The sequence below is a fragment of the Bactrocera latifrons genome, unplaced genomic scaffold (assembly GCF_001853355.1).
Source record: "Bactrocera latifrons isolate USDA-ARS-PBARC rearing strain unplaced genomic scaffold, ASM185335v1 scaffold_130, whole genome shotgun sequence".
NCBI classification, from domain to species: Eukaryota; Metazoa; Arthropoda; class Insecta; order Diptera; family Tephritidae; genus Bactrocera; species Bactrocera latifrons.
In genome coordinates this window covers 258,317-279,497 of record NW_017534742.1, presented here as the reverse complement: position 1 = coordinate 279,497, position 21,181 = coordinate 258,317, and the positions used below count along the sequence as shown (strand labels likewise).

Here is a 21,181-nt window from a genome sequence, read left to right as displayed (position 1 = left end):
GAATTTAAAAGTTGCATTTAAGAATATTACACCCTTTTTACAGATATAATAAACTGTTGAAGCAGGTTTAAAATATCATATTCTTTTTTCAAAATGTCTATCAAACTGAAATTAGTTAATTTTAATCGTGGGTTTTAGATAATAATTGCGTAAGTTCTTTGGTACTATTATGTTAAACTGATTGAATAGATGTCTGCCTACTCTAGAAAGATATTTTTACTGATTTTTCCAATAACTTTCTAAACTGAAATTGAATGGTTGCCAAAATATATATGTAAATAACAACATTAAGTTTAATTACATTTTTCGATGTAGTGTGGCCAAGTCTACCACTAGTCCGTCCATCCATCGCCATTTGAGCATGTTAATTTAGAGAACATTCGGGAAAAATCATTAACGTCAATTAAAAACAAAATGACATAACACACTCAACTTTGGACTTAAAGCGTATATAAATCGGTATTGTCTTATGACATTAAATTCATATTTGTGATTTGTTTTCTCATAACAAACAGACATTTTGACCAAATGTATTTGACGTATACTTTTCAAACATTTCTGGAAAGCACAAACCATAAAATATTATTAATAAAAGCGAAAGTCTAAAATCCTTGGAATATGCATTTACTAACGTATACACATACAACTCCACATAATACGAGATATGTAAAGCAAACATTGCAAAACAGTAAAATACAGGAGACTGTGTTTCAATGTGTATCACCGGTTGCGATCTATTCTCTTTTTTACAGAACTCCAACGTTATGCAACATTTCACCCTCTTTAGTCGCTTAATCCACCCGCCTACTTGAAATAACAAACAAGTGATTTGTTTTTATTTTTAATTAGTTTATTACCATTTTTCATTTACCATAATTATTATAATTAATATTAATAATTTGTTTCAAGTTTAAATAACAATCACATTTACTTTGTTCATAATTTTTTTGTCTTTTTGTCTTTTTTGTTTATTTGACTTTTCATTCACAAAATTAACCTTTACGTTTGCTTACATCTCGTAATTTGGCATTTAATACATAATTGTGTATTATTTACTTTTTATAATTTGTTTACGCATTTCACTTTGTCGGTCGAATTCGGCTTTAAAATCATCAGCCCCCGCCTTTACAATTGCCTCCATTGCGAATTTGTAACTACTTACGGTTAAAATTTAAAAATTTATGTACGCAATAACCAGCTTTTATGAATTTATTTAATTATTATTTTAATTTCTCCACATATCGTCCCTTACCTGAACTCTCAACATAGGAAAACACGAAAATACACTTGAAGGAAACCCCGAGGTATTTTTTCAGTTTTCACCTCCTTGCTTCTTACCTCTTGAGAGCGCTCGGTTGTCTGCTGAGAAAGGTTTCCTCTAGCTTGCATTAGTTCAGCTTAAATAATAAGCGATTTGTTTCATATTTGTCCCTTTCATTTTCGTTTCTAAATCTTGACTTCTTTGCTTATCAATTAATCTATTGCAATTTTTGCTCTTAAGGATTATTTTAAGTGGAATGACTCCCAAGTAATTTTAAATGTATACTTTTGTAAAATGTAAAAATCGGCACATGTTCATTCTTTTGCCTAATTTTACTCTTTTTCTCTGTGTTTATTGGTTTGCTCATTTTGGTCTTGGTATCTGCTCGCTATCTCCTAAATTAACTTCTGTTGTTTCATTTTCGTATTATACACTATATCTGTTTAAGTTGAATAAGAACAATAGATAGACATTTAAATAGGGTTTTATTTCCAACAGACGAAGGTTTGTTTTTAAGTATTTCGGGGGTGTGGGTGTGTAGACAAGGTTTAAATATGTTAGGACTATGTCAACTCGAAGTACGCCTTCTATTTCCTTTTAATTGGAGCGCAAATCTCATCGCACTCTCTCATTCTTTCAAAAAATCTATAGTTTTGACTTAATAAATTTGTGATAAAATTTGGCTAATTTTCTGGCACGAATTATTGGTCGACTCTTGAACTTGGTTACTTGTAGTTCGAGTATCTTATAAATGGAGTTCTTTCTATTGCTAGACATCTAATAAGTAAGTATGGTATGTATATAAGAGTATTAATGCACGTCGCATGTTTCGTCCTCTAATATAAGTATATTAAATGCGATTTACGAAATCCCTAAGCGCAAATACTTATCATGAAAACTGCTTGGAATTCTACAAAACTACTTGCCAAACACTAAGTAAGGGGCTCACAAAATTGTGTGTATATGCACGTATGTATGTATATAGTAACTGAATGACGGAAAATTCTCTAGTCCCTCTAGACTTTTGACTGACCAGCCCTTTTTTCTACAGGGTGCCAGGTAATAATGTCTGGCATAATTTGATCTAAGTGCTATTTTCTTACTATTGGTGAATATATGATTTTCCGAGTACAAGCACATGCATGCTTGTCGTTCAAGTATAATAATGGGTTTGGGTGTATATGTCATTACAACTATATGTATATATTGGCAAATCGTGTTCCTCTTCATAACCTTACTTTGACTTTTGCGTTTTTTCTTTACGTTTGGAATGATTTGATGATGGCCTGCTACAATATCTAGTTCAAAATTTATTCGTAACTAACAGTAAATATCTATCTGCTAACCGTGTTTTTTCAATCGCTCTTTCATTTGATCATTTCTCCTTTACTGCTTTAATTCATTAATATATTGAGTGCATAACCTCTAGCATCATGCCCGAGGGGTGCTTTTACTCATTATTGTAATAAAACCGCCATAAACATTCCATTTGCTAAAGAACATTTCCGCTCGAAACGTTCGTGCCCATTGGTACCTCCACTAACAACTTAAATTCAGAACTCATCGTAATAACGAACATTACTTCTCTCCTCCATTGCTTGCTTAGATTCTTATATCCTCTAAATTTACTTATTTCCTTTTCATTTATCGTCCATTGAGGACTGGGCTTAACTTCCATGTAGAATACTTGCATATGAAATTGATCGGGTTATTATCATTTATAAAACAGACCACTGTCATTGATTAAGTATCGTAAAAACTTACAGTCTAAGATACAAATATGCGTTTACTTGCTAAATATTCTATTTCAATCTATTGCATACTCCCATTCGACATTGCGCTTTTGCGTCAATGGTTGGTTCGTTCGTTGCCTTGCTCGAGAAATTCGACATAACCATTAAGTTTTCCACAAACAACGAAGTTTCAGAAGTTCCAGAAGTCAAAATCCAGTCACTAATGCGAATAACGACAGCATCACTTATGTGGGTTCAAGGCCTGCAGAAGATGGCTGTTGCTTGGCATTCGTATTAACTACCATTGACGTCTACGGCAACAGGCATTGGCCCGCCACAAATGCCCCTGTTAACCGCGTTCATGGCATTAATTGTACTCATGCTGTTCGTGTAGTGTACGGGTGAGGCGAGTGTTGGTGACTCCGGTGGAGTGAGTGGAGTTTCTGGCACTGTGCCAGCTGCGTTGCTTTCGTCGTTGGGACTCAGCTCCAAATTTACATCATGCCCGTTAGTCATTTCGTGGCCATTCAAGTCGGTATGGGAAGAATTTGCGTTACCAATGAGATTGCCGTTGGTTGTGTCGTGGTAGTTACCGTTTGTCACTACCGCTTGGCAAAACTCGTTTGCTGATGTTTCTGTAGAGTTGTTGTATAAAAGTTGTTTCAATTTCAACTGAGTCGGAGTGGCGTCGTATGCGTCTTCGATGGTAGATGACCTCGTCTTACTCTCTAGGTTCGTGTTGTTGTCATTTAGATCAGCGGCAATCGGTGGCGGTGGTGGCGACGGTGGTGGCAAAGAGTCTAATTGATTATTTTCTAAGCCGGCGAAGTCGGCTAATTGCTTTATCTCCTCGGTGGATGGTGGATCAGGTAAACTAATGATACTATCGTAGCCATAATTGGAAATTATTGGTTGTGGAAATGAGGGATGAGCTACATTAATATTTGTTACGCTTTCTTCATCTTCACCAAATTTGGGCGAAATCTGTATAACTTCTTCAGGTTCTTCATCTACAACATTACCGGAGCTTTGATGTAAAATGTTGGACTCGGTGTTATTTAGGGCATCCACCTGGTTCGTATACTCTAATATACTGCTGTTGTTAATACAACTCTCTCCTAAGCCCTCATTTGAGTTATCATTTCTTGCTGTGTCTTTCGTACGAACTATAACATTTTCTTCCTGCTCGTTCGACTGTGTATCTTCATTTTCAAGGCTGACTTCTGGTTTTTCTTCTTCCTTTACTACTTCAACAATCTTTTTTGTGATAGTAGCGGTATTCTCTACCTCTTTTTCCGGGTCTGTTGGCGTCATGTGTCCGCTATCCGACAAAATCTCGAGTACATTAGAGTTCGACAGCCCTTCACTCACATGAGATGCTTTCATATTACTCTCCGATAATATGTTCTCTTTATTTTGCTCATTTCTGGATACTTCATTACAGTGGGCGCTGTCATTGGTCATCGCAGTAGTGCCATTTCCTTGCGCAGCGGGAGAGTTCTCTAGGCTATGTCCATTCTCTGACCTATGGTCATCATCCTCGCCCACATTGTTAGCGGTTGGACGTACGAGTGGCAAGTGCGAGGATGGGGACGCGGTCACATATGGTGCTGAGTCAATGATATAGAGCTCTTGATTGCCATATGAATAGCGTTTGTTGGAGTCAGTGGACGAGGTAGAGCTCAAATCGGATTGGGACAAACCGGTATTGGAATTATGTACGAGGTTAGATTTCTCTTCTGCAGTTGCGTCATCTCTTCCCAAGTTTGGTGATAGGGCCGGTTCGTCCAATTCCACGATCTGATGCAAACTACGTTCGGTTACTTCCTCTATGAAATTTGGAAATTGCTGTTGCATAGCTTCTGGTGGAGGTTGGTGGATTTGTATCTCCTCATGATTCCGCAATATTTTTTCATCCTCTGTTCGCAGAATGGTTGCGGCTGCAGCTGCCGGTGTTCCTTCATAGATTGGACGCGGCTCTTCGGTGATGGGGCTGCCGGGCATGCTTTTGGAGTCGACGCCCCGTGCAACTTCTACGACGAAAACACCATCCCTCTCGGAGTTATTATAATGCATTTTGGTTTCTCGGGCAACCCGTGAAATATCCTGTGAGAAATAAGAAAATGGTTGAATGCATTTAGAGCGCTTCTACGAAGAACAAAATAATTTACATTTGTATTTGCAAATGAAAAGTTTTCTGAATTGAGAGTACAAAATGCACAAATTTACGATGTGGTGTGCTGAATAATTGCCATAGGACTACATCAAGATACATACAATTTCATTAATGAAATGCCTATTTACTTGTACTTTCGGATTCGGCTCGTTAGCATAAATTTTCGCCCATATATTGAAGAGATTAGAAAAATTTACAAAAAGCTTTCGAAAACAAAAATTAAAGCGGAGCTAAAACGTGCACATGTACATCCGTGTGCCAGCATTGAACATTAAGGATAATATTCTTGTCAAGTGCTTCACTTTTCACATCTTCATCTTCCACAGTCTTTCGCCAAATATTAAGTACGTTCAGAGGCTGCAAAGTGGGTTTCATAACAAGGAAATTCAACAACAATAACGTAAAGAGCGCTAGAGTACGTATTCGCACAAATTCGTAATATTTATACAGAGTGTGGTGAAAACCCGAGAGAGAGAAGGAAACATTTGAGGTTGTAAAAAGGACTTGAATGTGTCAACAACGAAATTAACGACAACTACAACAACAAGAGCAAGTGCGAATACATATAAATACATACAACAATAAGTACAAGCAAACAACAACAACAACAGCAAATACAACATTTCAAGAAAGGCAAGATTAACAAAGACTACGATAACGACAAGAAGAGCAAACAAATAAGAACATGTAAGTGCAGAAGAAGAAGTAAGTAGAAGAAGAAGTTAAGCAAACAAACGAATGTTGAACCGCTTCAGTGACGTGCCATGGGTGGATAAATGCTTCACATGTGTGCATGTGCGAATGGGGGTGTAGATGTGAGAAGGCTCTCGTGGATGACAAACAATTCGCAATTGCCAAATAAAGCCCCTCAAATATTTCAATGCCCAGCACTTGTCAACCAGCAACAAAAACAATCACACATTGGATCATCCCAAGCCCATAAGGCATCAAAAACACCAACGAAAAATCAACATGAAGCACTCAACACCAAACACCCACACCCAGCAGCCAATGGCAAATGTTCAACATTAAACATGGCGCACTTACGTGTCGCTCTTCAGTCTCAACGATCAGGTGATTGTTTTTCAAAGTCATCTTCGTGACAGAGCCATTAGGACGTGTAAAGTTCTCTTGGACGGAGTTGTTACATAGATTGGCCTGAGTTTTCGACTTATTGTTATCACTGAGCTTTAATGGTGATGGCATTGCGGTTGTAGTTGGTGTTGCAGTGTAGCATTCAGCCGCTACCAGCAACAGGTCATCTGGTTTCTCATCGACAGTGGCGACGGCAGTGGCGTCGCTTGCACCATTACACGCATTTTTTCCGGCACAACTGGTCGTGGTGGACGGTTTGGCTTCGCCTATTGAATGTTGTTCTCTATTGGATTTCGCATTGACGCACTTTCCATTACTGAGGTTTTCGATGGAGGACGGCAACGGTTGTTTCGGCATTAAGGTCGTAGTGTCGATTGTGGACTGAAAGTTTCAAAGCAAAGAAATGAGAGAGTATGAGAGTATGAATTTGTCTGGAGAATGATATGATTGACTGAAGCTTAACTTAAATTGGGCAACATTTCGAAGTAACCAAAATTAGTATAATTAACAAAGCTTTGATGTAGCTTGCAATGTGCAATGAAATTCCCTTGAAATAAAAGAGTACTTCTTGACGATTGATTACATAAATCTCCGGCGAAAAGAAATTCGTCGAACAATTGAAAGCTTGGAAATATACATTTTATTTGTTTCCTCTCATATACTTATCATCCAATTCCAATACTGTACAGTTATTTTCTAAGCCAGTCTTGTCGAAAGAAGGTAATCGATTACAAAAAAAACGGCCAACTTCTAATCACAAGTTATCATAAAACAAATAATATCCTAAATTAAGCTTAGATAAAAGTACACAGACACAAGTTTTTAGAACTCGTTTTACCTTCTCACAAAAGCAATTTAGTGAGTAGTTAACTTTCCGACCGTTTCATGCTCTTAAATAGCAACAAAATCTCTAAAACCAAATCAGTTTAAAGTGATATATAATAACATTGACAACCAGACTTTAACCACATACCAGTAGGAGCTAACAACGTGTCTAAGCCACAACGGAAAAAACTGAAAACCGCAGTGTAAATGGATCCCTTGCCACAATGATTGTAAGGCAGGTCGCTACACCAACGAATTCGAGCAAACATATGAACAAGCGAGTATGGCACTAATTTCGGAAATGAAAACTAATACAAGCAACAGACACAGACGAAATGATTGGTAAAATGCGGTCTGAGCAAATTGAAAGGTATGTGCAGGAGGCGTGAACAGAAACCGCTAAGCGAGTGTAAACAGAACGCTGGTAATTTCCAACCAGCAACTGTCATGTCACCACCAGACGCCGCCAATGATATTAGATTCAGACAACCGCAGACAACGTCGTTCTAGGCGACTTCATCGGGACACAGAGCAGCTTCCAATCACACCGGATCGGTGATTTAATTTGCTAGTTATAAAGGTACATCAGCATCCGTGTGTCTGGCCAGCGGCTGCCTGTCTCATTGCAAGTGTGAATTTATGTTCGCTGGAGCCATACTTCGTTGGTGTTTTTCATCTCCGTTTTAATTAAAATTTCAACAACCAAAGAACCTTCAAAATACGCTCGTACAAGAACAACTAAATAAATATTCCGTAGACGGGCCTCTGCCGAAACACACTAACATCAACACTGTCAGCTGCTAATTCACCCGCGAGCATATAAATACATGGAGCCAAAGCCAAAAGAGCGGGTTGACAAACACTTCTGCAGAACTTTCGAGACACCCTTTGAGCATAGTTGCCACACTCGATTACTGAATGCGTCGTTTCAGCACTGTGAGGTGTCTAACCTATGCAGAAGAAAGCACTCTTGTTCTTCCGCGCATCACTTACTTTTTCAGAAAATATTCGTATTTTCGCATTTCTCAAATACAATAAAGGTGCATCTGTAGGAATTAATGCAATTACCTCTTCTTGTGCTTTTCCGTCGTCACCACTATTTTTTCCATTAGCTACATTTCCATTGGTTTGATTGGCGTTGGAAGCATTCGGTGAACGAGAAAACTTTGCATAGAAGAACCTGTGAAGAGAAGGAGATACATATATGTATATTTAATATTAAATTGTATTACCTTTGAAGTATTCAGTTGTTGAATAAAGTGAACAGCTTATATTTTGATGTTTTGTTTTGAAGTTGTACTAAAACAACTTTATTTGGGAGCTCAATGTCCTTGCATAAAAAAAAAATTCGCAACAAATAATCGTCTCACTAATCTGCGTTATATTTCGAAGCTAATGATGAATTTATAGATGTGTGCGTGCTTACACATATATAATACAAGTCTAAATGTTTCCCATAAAAAGCTTTTAAATCTAATTCTAAAGTAAAGCGAGAAATATATGCATTTTAAGTCTCCATAACAAAGGTTAGAATCAACGCTATGTGCACTTTGACTCATAACAACGGTACTTTTCGCTTACAAGTCAAGAGCCACCCACATCTGCAAATAAAATCTCCCAATGCCACACTCTTGAGACTTTAACCAGCAATAAGCCTACACTGGTAAATCGGGAAGCCAACAACAGCAACAATATTAGTTTAAATGCCAGTGCAGATGCCTCGGGAAAGTGTCACATTTATTCACATAATTTATTCATTTGGCACCGAAATCCAGTTGAACATGCCTGTCGCAATGCCTCCATACAAAGATGCGGAGGCCAAAAGATGGCTTGACATCAAAAGTTTGCCCATTCACTGATTCAATTTACAACCTCTAATAGCTGGCAGCAAACGTCGCCGCAAACCACCGCTAGAAATCCAATTTGGCAAACATTTTCTTCGTACTGTTTTATTGTCTGCCTCTCCAATGCCTATGTCTTACACCAAAAGAAGAAGAAGAAGAAAATTTCTAATCTCCTTAAAACTTTGTGCGCGCGTTTGCCTTATATACCTTTTTTGCTAGAACCGTGAGCGTTATCTTCATTAGAAATGATTTGGGTGGCTTAGCTGGAACCACTGACGCCGGCTTACTTTAAAATGAATTCGTAAGTGACTTTTCAAGAGATTTAATTTCGCGGAATCCATGCATGTGCGAGTAGTGCGGCTCAAGAGCGCTCATCGTCAGGGCGGAGGGACCGGTGCACCCAAAAACTTTGCAACAAAAGTGTATTGTACATGGGATTTTGCACACTTTAATCCGTTATAAGTGGCAACTTTAAGTAGCTCACGTGGCTGTGGAACATTAACACAGCGAAAGCAAATGACGGTTGCGGAGATGGTGCGGTGAACTCGATGTTTGCGTACCAAAACTAAGTTGTAAAGTTAAGCCTCGGGATATCGGTTTTCCGTTAAACTTTGTACATCCGAAATTCAATAATTTCGCAATTAAATATTCCTTCTTTTCTTCTTATTCTTTTGGTATGGAACAAAGAAAATCAATGTGCATTTATATTTTATTTAGACATTATTCTTCTAAGCAAGAATAATCGCAAATGATTTGCACTCAAAACTTAGTTTTTTGAATTATGCGATCCACTTTTAGTTCACTACTTACACATTTCATGTTCATGCTATGTTCTAGAATTATCGGGTTATTTAAGTTTTTGTATCTTCATTTCTTTTTCGTAAATATTGCTACCACAGTTGTATATCACCATTTAAGCTATCAGTGTGGACGTACCGCTGGACGGTTGTTGTTTACTCAAATGTATATCTTTGGCACACCTCACCCATTCATCTGGCTTGGTTGTCATACCAACATCTGTCGTGGCTAATGCGGCCTAACTCCGTTTCCTTCCTTCCCTTCTTTACGACCAATTCTACCATTTTCTCTTCTCTGTTATGTATCATCCGCAGAAGCGGAGAATGTTAGCTTTCATCTACTTTCCGTTGTCTTATGCGAATAAACGTCTAAGCCTAGATCTGTTTGTCCCCGAAAGGCTGTTACACAACTTGGTTACGGGCTTACGAGCTCCTGTAGCAAGAAGCAAAGTGTCTAGGACAAATGAAAACTTCTCAAAGCGGAAAGGGAAATCAATCTATTTTGCAGACAAAAAGACGGTAAACACGTGCAGGCAGCCGACAGCCGCCAGTTACAGCTCCAAGCGATTTAACTCTGAGACTTAGTGCATCTTAACATTGAACGCTATATCGAATAATTGCCAAAAACCTCTAAAAACGAATGAATGTTTGTTTGTTAGTAACGCCAATCTTACTGAAATTTTAAGACGTTGTTCGCTGTGGATCGGGGAAGGTTTAGATAAAAAAGTTGTATGCTTTTCATGGGGAAAAGTCGGAAAACTGAACACTTCCAAAAAATAACTTTTTTCATAAAACTTTTTTTTTAATTTTTTATTTTGGTTTTAAATTATTTGAATCGTTCAGTCGTCCGTATTTAAAAACAAAAAAAAAAAAAAAATTAATGAAAATTATTCAGTGAAGACGTATGAAATGTGTATTTCACACAAAGTGATCAATTACAGATTGAAATTTGTTACGATGCCACGAAGAGGGTTCTTACGAGTGGCAAAAGAGAATCTTGCTGCACGCACACATTCTTCTTTGGATGGGGATGGTGGATACACCAGATCATATTGATGAATCATGCGGAAATTCCTGACATAGAGAAAGATAAATGATGGATATCCACTCTATCGACGTCGCTCACCAGACAGCAATGACAGAACATCCAGCATTCAATTTAGAGGAGTGAATATCGAAGCTGACAACACATGGATCGGACTATATTCCCCACTATTGTTTAATTCACTTTCAAAACAAGAAAAAAAAAAAAAACAAAGGCAACATGACGGTTATTGGTCTGAAACGATTTTGTGGGATTACTTTTACAATTCATAAACGTTTTCCGATTGTTGTGCGTCTCACAGTTCATTTGGAGAATGACCAAAGAGTGTATTTCAACCCAGATAATACATACAGGCAGTTCGTCAGTGATTCGTTTGCGAAAACATTGCTCTATTCGGAAATGCCTTGACATTATACATGGAATGCATCGTTGAAGAAATAGTAACGCAGCAATCAAGGCCAACCAGTAGATCCACCCGAAAAACGACGATTGTTTCTACCTTCTTTTTATTTGAGTCATTGCGAACTGTTGTGGTACGGTCTGTGCAACTTTTTGAGAAGCATGCCAGCAAGTACAATTGTTGGAACATATTAATCACTGGAATGCAAATCAAGTTTGCACACTTTGTTGTTGATTTAAACTAGAAGATTCAAATTCAAATTCCGGAGGGTTTGAGCTCATACAAATCAGTCGATTGTCTTGACAATGAAGAAGAAGCCGTCAATTATCCAGTTGAATTTCTAAATTGTTTAGAGCGACTTGGTATGCCGCCGCATTATTTGCGTCCCAAAGTATAAGGAGCAGAATGCTTGATTCTACGAATTCATTTGAGTTCTAACGATTTGCCATTTCACTTCAAAAGTATTCCGTTTCCAGTGAAAATTGGATTTGAAATGACAATCAACAGGACACAAGGATAGTCATTAGAAATGTGTGGCATAAATTTGTGGTATGCTCACAAGTTGGAAAACTATCTTTTCTGTACATTTACGCACCTGAACAGAATCCAAAAAATGTTGTTTATCAAGTTGCGGTACATTGAAAAAAAAAATGTAGAAAAATCGCAAATACATATAATTATAATCATCATCATCATCACTCAGGACGGCTGCGGGGTCAGGTAGTTAATATATGTATTATAGTATACATACATAGACTACAATATTCAGAAAACCAGGAAGATCACTTACCACATAATGCTCGTTAGAGATAGAGTCAAAATGATTGTCAGCAGCACAACGAAGATTCCAGCAGTCAGCTTATAGTGGTTTTTAAATACTGCAAATAAATTAAAAAACAATTCAACTCATTAGCAGAAATACTCAAATAAAAGGCAAATCTCATATCTTCTCATAAAACTTATTGCCTACATACGCTTTTATATGAACCTACCTTCTTCGAATACATTCGGTTCCTCCATCACTGAGTAAGCGGTGGCATTACTTATACGCTCCGTAACTGGCGTTAAGCCAGCATAACTGCCATTCGCAAGCATTGGTAGGGGGAACGTCTCATTGCCGCTTCGAGCTATCAGCTCCTTTAATTCACCACTCTCCAGATTATTGAGTGACGCTGCAGCAGGTGCGCCAGCCATTACTTCACCGGAGCCCGCTACATCCACGCTCAACTCATCCTTCCGCAAATTACTTATGCCATGATTTACCGTGAAGTGCGCATAGTCTGCGTCATGATGTGTTTTATTGTGAGCCAAGGCCGCCGGATTTGCGAACGGGTAAGAGCCTTCGACCCCATCAAACCCGCCGCCACCAACATTCTCATCTATCAGATCGCCGCCGTACTGTATGGAGGACTCGGCGAGTCTATCAACGTCATTGCCATTCCCATTGCCGTTATCCTCCAGCATGTTGTTCTCATACATGCCTGAATGCTGCTGGTTTGCTTCGTCGGGCATGAAATCGATTTCCTTGAGTTCAATTTGCGGCGGCAACTCACCTATCACCGGCACGCCAATCGACATTTCTGGCAAAATGGCAGGCTGTATGATTACGTCTGGCATCTGCGAAGGCGCAAATGTGGCAGCGGCTGTCGACATAGTAGTGCTGGAGCCGGAGCCGCCGCCTGAGGATTGCTCCACTTCCATTATGGATTCACCAACATACGTGACGTCCAATGGAGGAGCGCCGTCGCCTTGGCTACGGAAAATTTTCAGTGAATCGGCGGTATTACGTACAGGTGATAGAATGATGTCTTCTTCGTAACGTATTCGTTGGGGTGCTAGATGTTCATCAATTCTAGCTGCATTCGGATGAGTACTGGCTAAATAGTTTACTGGAAAGAACTGGTTCTCTAGTCTTGTCTTCTTCTGCTGCTGCTGTTTTTGTTGTTGCTGCTGTTCAAAATTTGTATTTGTGGTGGGAAGTGATTCGCCAACTTTTACCTCAGTATTGGAAATATAGAAAATGGTGTCCGAATCGCGATCTATAGTTGGCTTACGTGGTGGCGGAGGTGGTGGCAGTGGCGGCTTGGGCAATAAATCATCCTTTTTCAAGTCTGCTAAGAATAACTCATCGGATATTTGTGGTGGTTTCACTTTTACTTCGGGTGCTAAGTATTTTATATCTTTCAACTCTACGTCAGACTCAGAGTCGGAGCGAAATGTGAATATCGGATTAATATTCTCCGCACTCAAAGTACCTTCCGTGCTGTTGTCACCCGTATCGATTATCTCCACCACTAAAATCTCATCGCCACGTTCAACATTTTCACGAGTATTGGACTCATTATGTCCAACATGAACGCTGGAAATTAGTGGCTTCATCGATATGGCCTTTGCAGTTTTCGCCATCAGTTCCTCCATAGTGTTTGGTTTTGAGTTGCTACCCGTGTAATCCGGCTGTCGATATGAAAATTCCAGATCTTCACTTTCATTTCCAATACCCTCGGATACATTAATATGTATCTCGATAGCGGCTGGCTCAGGTTTTCCAGCTGCAATGTTCAGTTGAGGCGTGGCACTGGACTCCTGTGTAGCGTAATCGGCTCGATCTACAACATATTGAGTAAAGCGCTCTTGCTGTACAACTGGGGGCTTGGTGGTGCCACCGTGCAAGTCCGACTCAGTTTCCGGTGGCAGAGCATAAAAGCCGTCACTATCTTTGAAATTTGTAGATGCCACTATAGAATCCACGGTCGAGTCATACACTTCCACTTGAATGTCGGATATTTTTGACTCCGTGCGGTCATTGTTTGTGTCCTTTGGGGTACTGAAGAATGCTGGTTGTTTTGCAGATTTCTCACTTAATGGCAATCGCGTAGTGCTGCTCATAGATTCGGGAACTTGAAAAACGGTCGTAGAAAGCATTGGCATGTTGTGGTCCACAGTGGCAGACACAATGGCGACTGGTGCTCGAGGCGGTCCGGTGGTGGTAGTAGTTGTTGACACTTTATGTGTTACCTTGCCAAATGTTCTCACTTTTGTAGGCGTTACTGTGGTCTGCTCCAGCAACGAGGTCGGTGCAAGAATTTCTACAATGCGACCGTTGCGTAGCTGTGATTCTATTGAGGTCTCGTGATGTTGGTGAGCTTTCTTACTAGTCTGTACAACAGTGAAGCGTTTCTCTTCCATTAGAATAGGTCCTAAGTAACCATTATGTACTGGCTTCAGTATAGGTGTAGTTGTCACGGGTTTTTCGACTCTTTGGTGGTGTAAGAACGAGGCTGAGACTTCAGTAGGGCTCTCAGTATGATCTCCAAGTGTCAATGTGGAGGCATCCAGCTGTGTTGTTTTTGTCGATAACACCTCGCTATTGCCGCCGCCGCCGCCGTCGTTGTCATAGTTTTTGTTTTCGTTCTTAATATCATCCGCGGTGGCTGTTTGTATTTCCAGTTTTGCTTTTATACCACCAGCGGTCGTAGTATTTTCGATATGCGATTCAATGCTCACATTCATATCAACGTCAGGTAAGTAATGCTTATCGGTGAGTTGCTTTTTCCTTGTTTTCTTCACACCATCATGACCGTCTTCGTCGTCGTCGCCCGAGGTGTTACTGTTGTTGCTGCCAAGGAATTGTTTTGTCTTCGCAATCGATTTTAAATCATGTTTTTCCAAGTCAATAAGTTTTATAATGCCCCCACTATCGTTTACACTACCACCATGTCCTGCGGATTCCTTAATTTCTTCATGTTTGGCAATAACGGCTTCATCGTGCAATAGCGTTGCCTTCGTCCTATATTCCCCATCATGGCTTCTATTGTCGCGGTTATCAGGCACATCATCAATAAATATTATGCCACTATCGGTGTTCACCTTTTGTGTTGTTGGCACTTGTTTCGTTGTAGCCATGGCTAGTGCCGATGGGTGCACTGTTGTAGTGAATATTATGGAGGTTTTGCCATTCACAGTCTCGATGCTTGTTGGTGTGCTGGCAGGTAATGGCGCGACTTGATCCACCCTGAGTGGGTGGGGCGATGGTGAAAGATTGTCGACGACGTTCGCGAAACTCCTTTCAATTACTGTAGTGACGACAGTGGGGCTAACGTCGGGTGATGTTGACATTGCCGGACCACTTTGACTGACATCGCCAACATTTTCAGTTATTGGAAGTTTGGTGGTTGGTGCTGCTGTTGTTGCTTCACTTGTTTTTGGTATTTCGTGGGCGCCATCAATGCTAATGCTGCTGCCGGTAGCAGGTGTGCTGGCTACTGTTTCAGTAATCATGGTTGTTGTACCTGGCGACATAGTCGTTGCCGTTATCGCCTTTGGCAGCGTTTCAATTTGGATTGCAATCATCGGCAGATTTGCTGTTGTCGTCCAGATTGGCTTTTTTGCTCCTCCATTCTCCGGTGTAGTTGTTGTAGCGGCGGCTGTGGTATCGTGTAACTCGACGAATGTCGGTGTGGCAGTCACTTGTTCTGCCGGAGTAGTTTTTCGTGCCGCCACAGCACCACCAAATGCCGTTACGCCCGCATTGCTATCAGCCGCGTTGTCGGTTGGCTTTGTTGTCACCTCAGTTGATTGTGGCAGGTTGCCAGGTGTTGCAGACACTCCGGCGACTGGTGCACTTACCCTGTGTGTGCCGACATTGCTGCCAACTTCTGCTGGCTTTTCGGCAATAGTGACACTTGCCGAGGCCAATGAGCCGGAGCTTGACACTGCCATGTTTTCCTTGATATCAGCCGGAACTGGCGCATTTTCCTGAAAGCGGTGTGCACTTTTTTGTGTTGTTATTGTGTTTTTTGTAGTTTCAGTATTTTGTCTTGGGGAAGCAGCGATTGTGGCTGCATTATCGACTCTTCGAGGCAACGGAGCGACATGATCTGCTTTGATTGCTACCGGCGTGGTACGGTTGCGTTCATCCAGCCGACTTGTCCCTTTTTCCTTGCTTCTATCCCTCGCCTTCGACATATATTGCCACTTCTTTTCATACTGCAGTTTTTGCGATTTGCCCTTCAGCTTTGGTGCGTTACCTTTGGTGACACGCTCCACCTCGGTGCTTCGTTCTGTCGCCAACCTCGCAGCCGCCGCGGCTGTCTCTGTCTCATGATGCGTTGGTGTGGTCCTCATAGTAATTTTTGGCGTTATGCCAATTTCTGCCGAAGTTACTATGAGCGTGGGTGTGTTGCCTTCCACGCTGACGGCCAAGTGGTGCGTAGGTGCACTCTCGCCATTTTGCGATTGCAACAAAACAAAGGCACAAAGCACCACAGCGGCTAGTGTCCTTTTTTTCACCGATAGGCACCTCGCCATCATTTCGTTTAAGATTCTTATTGTGATCAGCGCGTTACTTGTTTGCTGTCACTTGTTGTCGTTATTGTTCTTCTTTAATTCCCCCTTTTCGCTGGCTTTACAACTTATGAACTCAGTCGACTTGTGCGAATTGCCATGTAAATTACTGCCCCCATTTCTCTTAGAAGTGAATTACAAGCATTTTCTAAAACTGAAACCTGCGACTCATTTGTGTTGCACGTAGCCGTTGCAAGGTCGGTTGGTGTGTTGCGTAGCTCGTGCGGTAGCTGTAGACAATGACGCCACCATCAATGCGAGTTGCAACAACCACAATGCAAGGCGTCGCTCTTTCCCCTCTCTTTGTGTAAATGCTCTGCAGCAGCCGATGCAATTTAGAAAAGTGTCTGTTCGCTAAGTGCTCTAGAAAAGTTTCCAAGTTCGTTATGCACTCGTTCCGTTTTGACAATTGCGGTGTGGGTGTGGGGCCCGGGTCTGTCCGGTTTGTTGAATGTGCAGTGGAAGCTTTCTCGGTAGTTTATGAAATACGGCGCTGCACGCTAAGCGCGTTTGTCGATGCAGGCGTCCTGGAAGTTGCGGTTTCAGGCGGTGGGCTCCGGTGGGAAACTGGCGGTGGTATTTTGTGAGCACTGCTTTGTAGCTGTCGTGTCTGCGGTATAAAAAGAGACGCCATTATTGAGCATTGTGAAGGGTAGAGAATTAAATTAACCACGGAAAATTCAATTTAAGCATATTTTAAGAACTTTCAACTTCTTTCTGAAAAAAGTCTCTCGTAAGGACAATGTGTGACTTAATTGAGGCGCACAGAAATTGTTGGTAAGTGTCAAGTTTTTTAAGTGATAATAATTATAATTTTTTTCACTTATCTAAATTCTCACAAAGGATTGTTATGGTCCATTGCCATTATTATTTGAAATTATTCCTAATTGTCAGTTTTGAGAGAGAAAACAGAAAGTCAATCTCTTTTTTTCAATATTCTGTTAAGTGAGGATAAAGATGTCATGATGTTGATTTGAACATGAATAAGTTGTACTCTTACTGCTGTGATCAAATTGAAAGGTGAATTGATAGCGTGTTTTTGGAATCGGTAAATTCTTTCTTGTAAGTTGGTAGTACTGTTAGTGACATCTATGTTAAATTTCACGTCAAAACTTTCATTAGTATAAGAGACGCGTCGTTTTGTGAGCCTCTAAAAGTGAATTCTTCGTTGTTTACTATTTCTGAATTTATTGAACAAAAAAGTGCGATAATGCACCATCTCATACTGTTTTGGTTATTCGTGATCATTCGCCTGATTTGCCTTCGTGGGCACACCGAGGATGGAAGAAGGTTGTGATGGCCATCAAAATGGAGGATTTTTCCAATTGGCATAAGTGTACTGCAGCGGGAGTAGATTATTTTGAAGGAGATCAAATGGACAAAATTCACCTTTCAATTTGATCTCTGTAGTCTGTTGCATTGTATTGCAATTTATTAATATCTTGCCGAAAGCATCTTAGTCAGTAGTAGTGCCGAAAATATTTCCGAAATAATTTTGAAGAATGCTGCGGAGTTGACAGGCTTTGAAAGGATAAAAATCCTAGTCCGTCTCTCCATAACTGGCTTGCACCTTCAAGGAAACCTTTCTTAAATTTTTTTTTTGTTTCTACTTCAAAAATGCTTCCAAATTTGAAATGTTGTGTTATCGGCTTTGTCCGGCGTAGGTATCGCAGGTTAGAGAAACAAGAAACTGATCTTTGACTATATGTAACGAAATTGTACTTATTATTTTAAGTAGTCTTTTTAATATTCTTCTAAATTGTCAATATTCCCGTATTAGCCCATGAATAAATTTGCTTGACATGATCACGTTTTACTTTCTATTTTGAGGTTTTAAGTTTAGAAGGTTCCGGAGAGCTTTGGTTATTATATAGAGTAGTCGAAAAAGTCTTTTCGCAATTCTAATCAAACTTGAACTTATTGCTACACGACCTAATGTAGCATCCTCTCCGTAAACTTCACAAATTTCATTGACGGCTTTTATACAAAAATTTCAAAATGTAGCGAATTTCTTCATTATTTTCACTTATTTTTGATCATCTTAACTTTTTTTTATTTTTTTATTGACAAAATACGAAAAGACTTTTTCGACTATCTAATATAGCATCTATCCTTCTTTGACCTATTTACATCAGTTTTATAGCAGATTAGAAGCAAGGAAGGAATTCAGTACCAGCGATGTGCAAAGCAAGAAGCAGAAATGCAAAAAAAGTGCGGAATCAGCACTTCAAGCCATGTACGGGCACGTACGAACCCAATATAATCTCATAGCTAATAATCTACACTAAATTATCCCTCCATCCCTTCATCGAATGCCAAAACTGTAACGGAAACAAAATTATTGTCATTGGACTCCAGAGAATCAATTCAAAGGAGAGATAATAATAATGCATACATAATAGAAACAAAGGCTCCTTGTTTTCAGAAGTCTTTGCTACTTAGTGGCAATAAGCATAAATTGTAAGCGAATGCTGCACAGCATACTCTAATGCCGCAGTAAGTTGAAGGCCAAACACAATTTGAATCAATACAAAGGAGTAAAAGTAGCAACGACACCAATGGAATGTGGTGGGGAGAGGAGAGATAGGAAACAAGTTGAGGGAGGTAAGGGAGGAGCAACTATTGTTCAGGATATCAGCATTAGTTTCACTTCAGTGGGATTTCCCGATGGGCCCAGTGTAAAAATGTGGCACTTGTAGAATCGAGAGTGTATTAGCGTGGCTTAGAGGCAATGCATTTGGGTTAGCATATAGTATGTATAAAAATGTTCAAATAAATGACAATAAAATGGCGATGACGGCAAAGGAGTTATTGCGGTGGAATGTCATATTTTTATGTAATAAAGTGGTTATTTAAAGGGTTAGTAAGTTTCCAGAATTGAATGAACCGAATAATTTAAAAAATGCATTCACATGAATAATCGAATCTTTATCAAGCACTCCACTGACACGCTGTAAGATAAAATTTACCTTTTACCGGTTCCGGACAGCTGGTTCGAACGAAATTGCGTTTCGCTGCAAAGCTCAGCTTTACAAGGTAATCCAGGTCCTTGTGAAAGCGTAGATTTATGTCTTTACACTGTTTTACACATTCATCCCACGGATTTTCTGATTTGCACTTCTTTTCGCTCGCGGTTGACACACAAACACATTTGCGATTATTCGCACTTGAAAAGTTCTTCGGCTTTTCAGTTTATTCAGGCGGTGAATTTCCGAGCATTTATCCAAAAGTATTGAAATTTTTACATTTTTCCTTCAGTACACTACACTTCCTTTCGTTTCACTTTAAACTTTCACGAACTTTGTGATTTTCGAGACTTTTCTTCTCACATATTTACTTTTCCATACTTTCACTCTGACTTTCTAGCTCTAACGGAGGAACGGCGTTATAAATGATGATATTCGGTGATTTTGGCACAGTTATGACGCTGCAAGTCAATGTTGCATTTAGCAGGCAGCTTTGATTTCACTTAAGTAAATATGTATTTGGCACTTCGAGCTACTTTGCTCACTAAAACATCTTCTAACTCTGCTCTTTTCCACCTGTCATCACTTAGTTTTCCAACCCACACTTGACCATTTGTCTTTGGGTGTTTACCATTATGGGTGAGGTTTGAATTGTTCCGCTAGTCGCTACCTTTATCTCCAAGAACCGAACGCGAACTGTGCAGAAGGCGAATTTGAACACATCCTTTTGCCGCAATATCGCTGATAAGCCGCGCCGCCAGCAAACACCGGAGACTGGAAGCCATTGGAAGCCTGCGATTGGGAGAGGCCAACTGACGATATGCATAAGCAATGGTGATTGATGCCGCTCAGCTGTTAAAATGGAACTCTCATGTTCAGAGAGCAATGAGCAGCACTAAAACGCTCTCATCGAAAAGCTCTTGTGGTTTGTATACAGAGCGTTCGTCGCTTGTATCGGAGCTGAGTTCAGTCGCGGACTTGGTGTCGCTTATAACCGGCAAATTCTCTTGAAGTCGCTCATTGTGTTCACACGAGCGACAAGAGTGGACAGCTTCTACATCACGCTCTCAGATTCTTGTAAGCATCGTACATCAAACGAACTGCACAAATATATTTTTGATAAGCTCAATTTTCACTTTATTCCCCTTGCCAATAATACTTCTGTTATATTATGGATTCGCTCGCTACAAATAACCTGTTTGGGCGTTAGAAGAGTCGGTGTGTGAACCAGCACTAAGTGAAATATTTGTTGCTCCATTCTTCTCACACCGCTGTGCGGCTCTCTTTTCGAAGGAACATCTTCTGTGGACTGCATTTTAGCTCCTAATTGGAGCGCTCACTTAGCCTAACACTACACCTGCCTTTGTATTTGTTCAGCCAATGCACACACATACACTTGCACATAGGTGTGTACGTACATACCCAAGCACAAATTCCTGTTTGCATGTTTGTTCGCTGGCAGGGGCTGTTGGGGCACGCTTTTGTTTACAAGTGCGCCACACGTGACTGACCTTAGAATGCGACGCAAATGCTTTAAAACACATCGCCGCGCGGTGCAGGCGGTAGGGCGCGGGACTCAAGTGAAACAATGCGGTGCCCAGCCGGTGGAAAATATCCAAACGCTTCACCTCATAGTGGTCGCATTACGCCAACATAATTGCCTGTTTGCACTGACACCAATAACGTTGGTCATCGA

At 40.3% G+C, this 21,181-nt stretch overlaps 1 protein-coding gene across 2 annotated transcripts; it reads right to left on the bottom strand.

Moving 5' to 3' along the window:
• Nucleotides 1-909: 909 nt before the first annotated feature.
• LOC108964964 lies at nucleotides 910-20,162 on the bottom strand. 2 transcript variants are annotated; one of them, XM_018927054.1, is made up of 6 exons: nucleotides 19,489-20,162; nucleotides 12,169-17,129; nucleotides 11,967-12,054; nucleotides 8,159-8,270; nucleotides 6,218-6,646; nucleotides 910-5,100 (listed from the first exon to the last, which is right to left on the bottom strand). In XM_018927054.1, exons 2-6 carry the CDS (start codon nucleotides 16,484-16,486, stop codon nucleotides 3,289-3,291), a joined length of 6,759 nt encoding a protein of 2,252 aa, XP_018782599.1. In that variant the 5' UTR covers nucleotides 16,487-17,129; nucleotides 19,489-20,162; the 3' UTR covers nucleotides 910-3,288. The 2 variants fall into 2 exon arrangements, with proteins under 2 accessions (XP_018782599.1, XP_018782600.1); XM_018927055.1 differs by lacking the exon at nucleotides 6,218-6,646.
• Nucleotides 20,163-21,181: the final 1,019 nt, after the last annotated feature.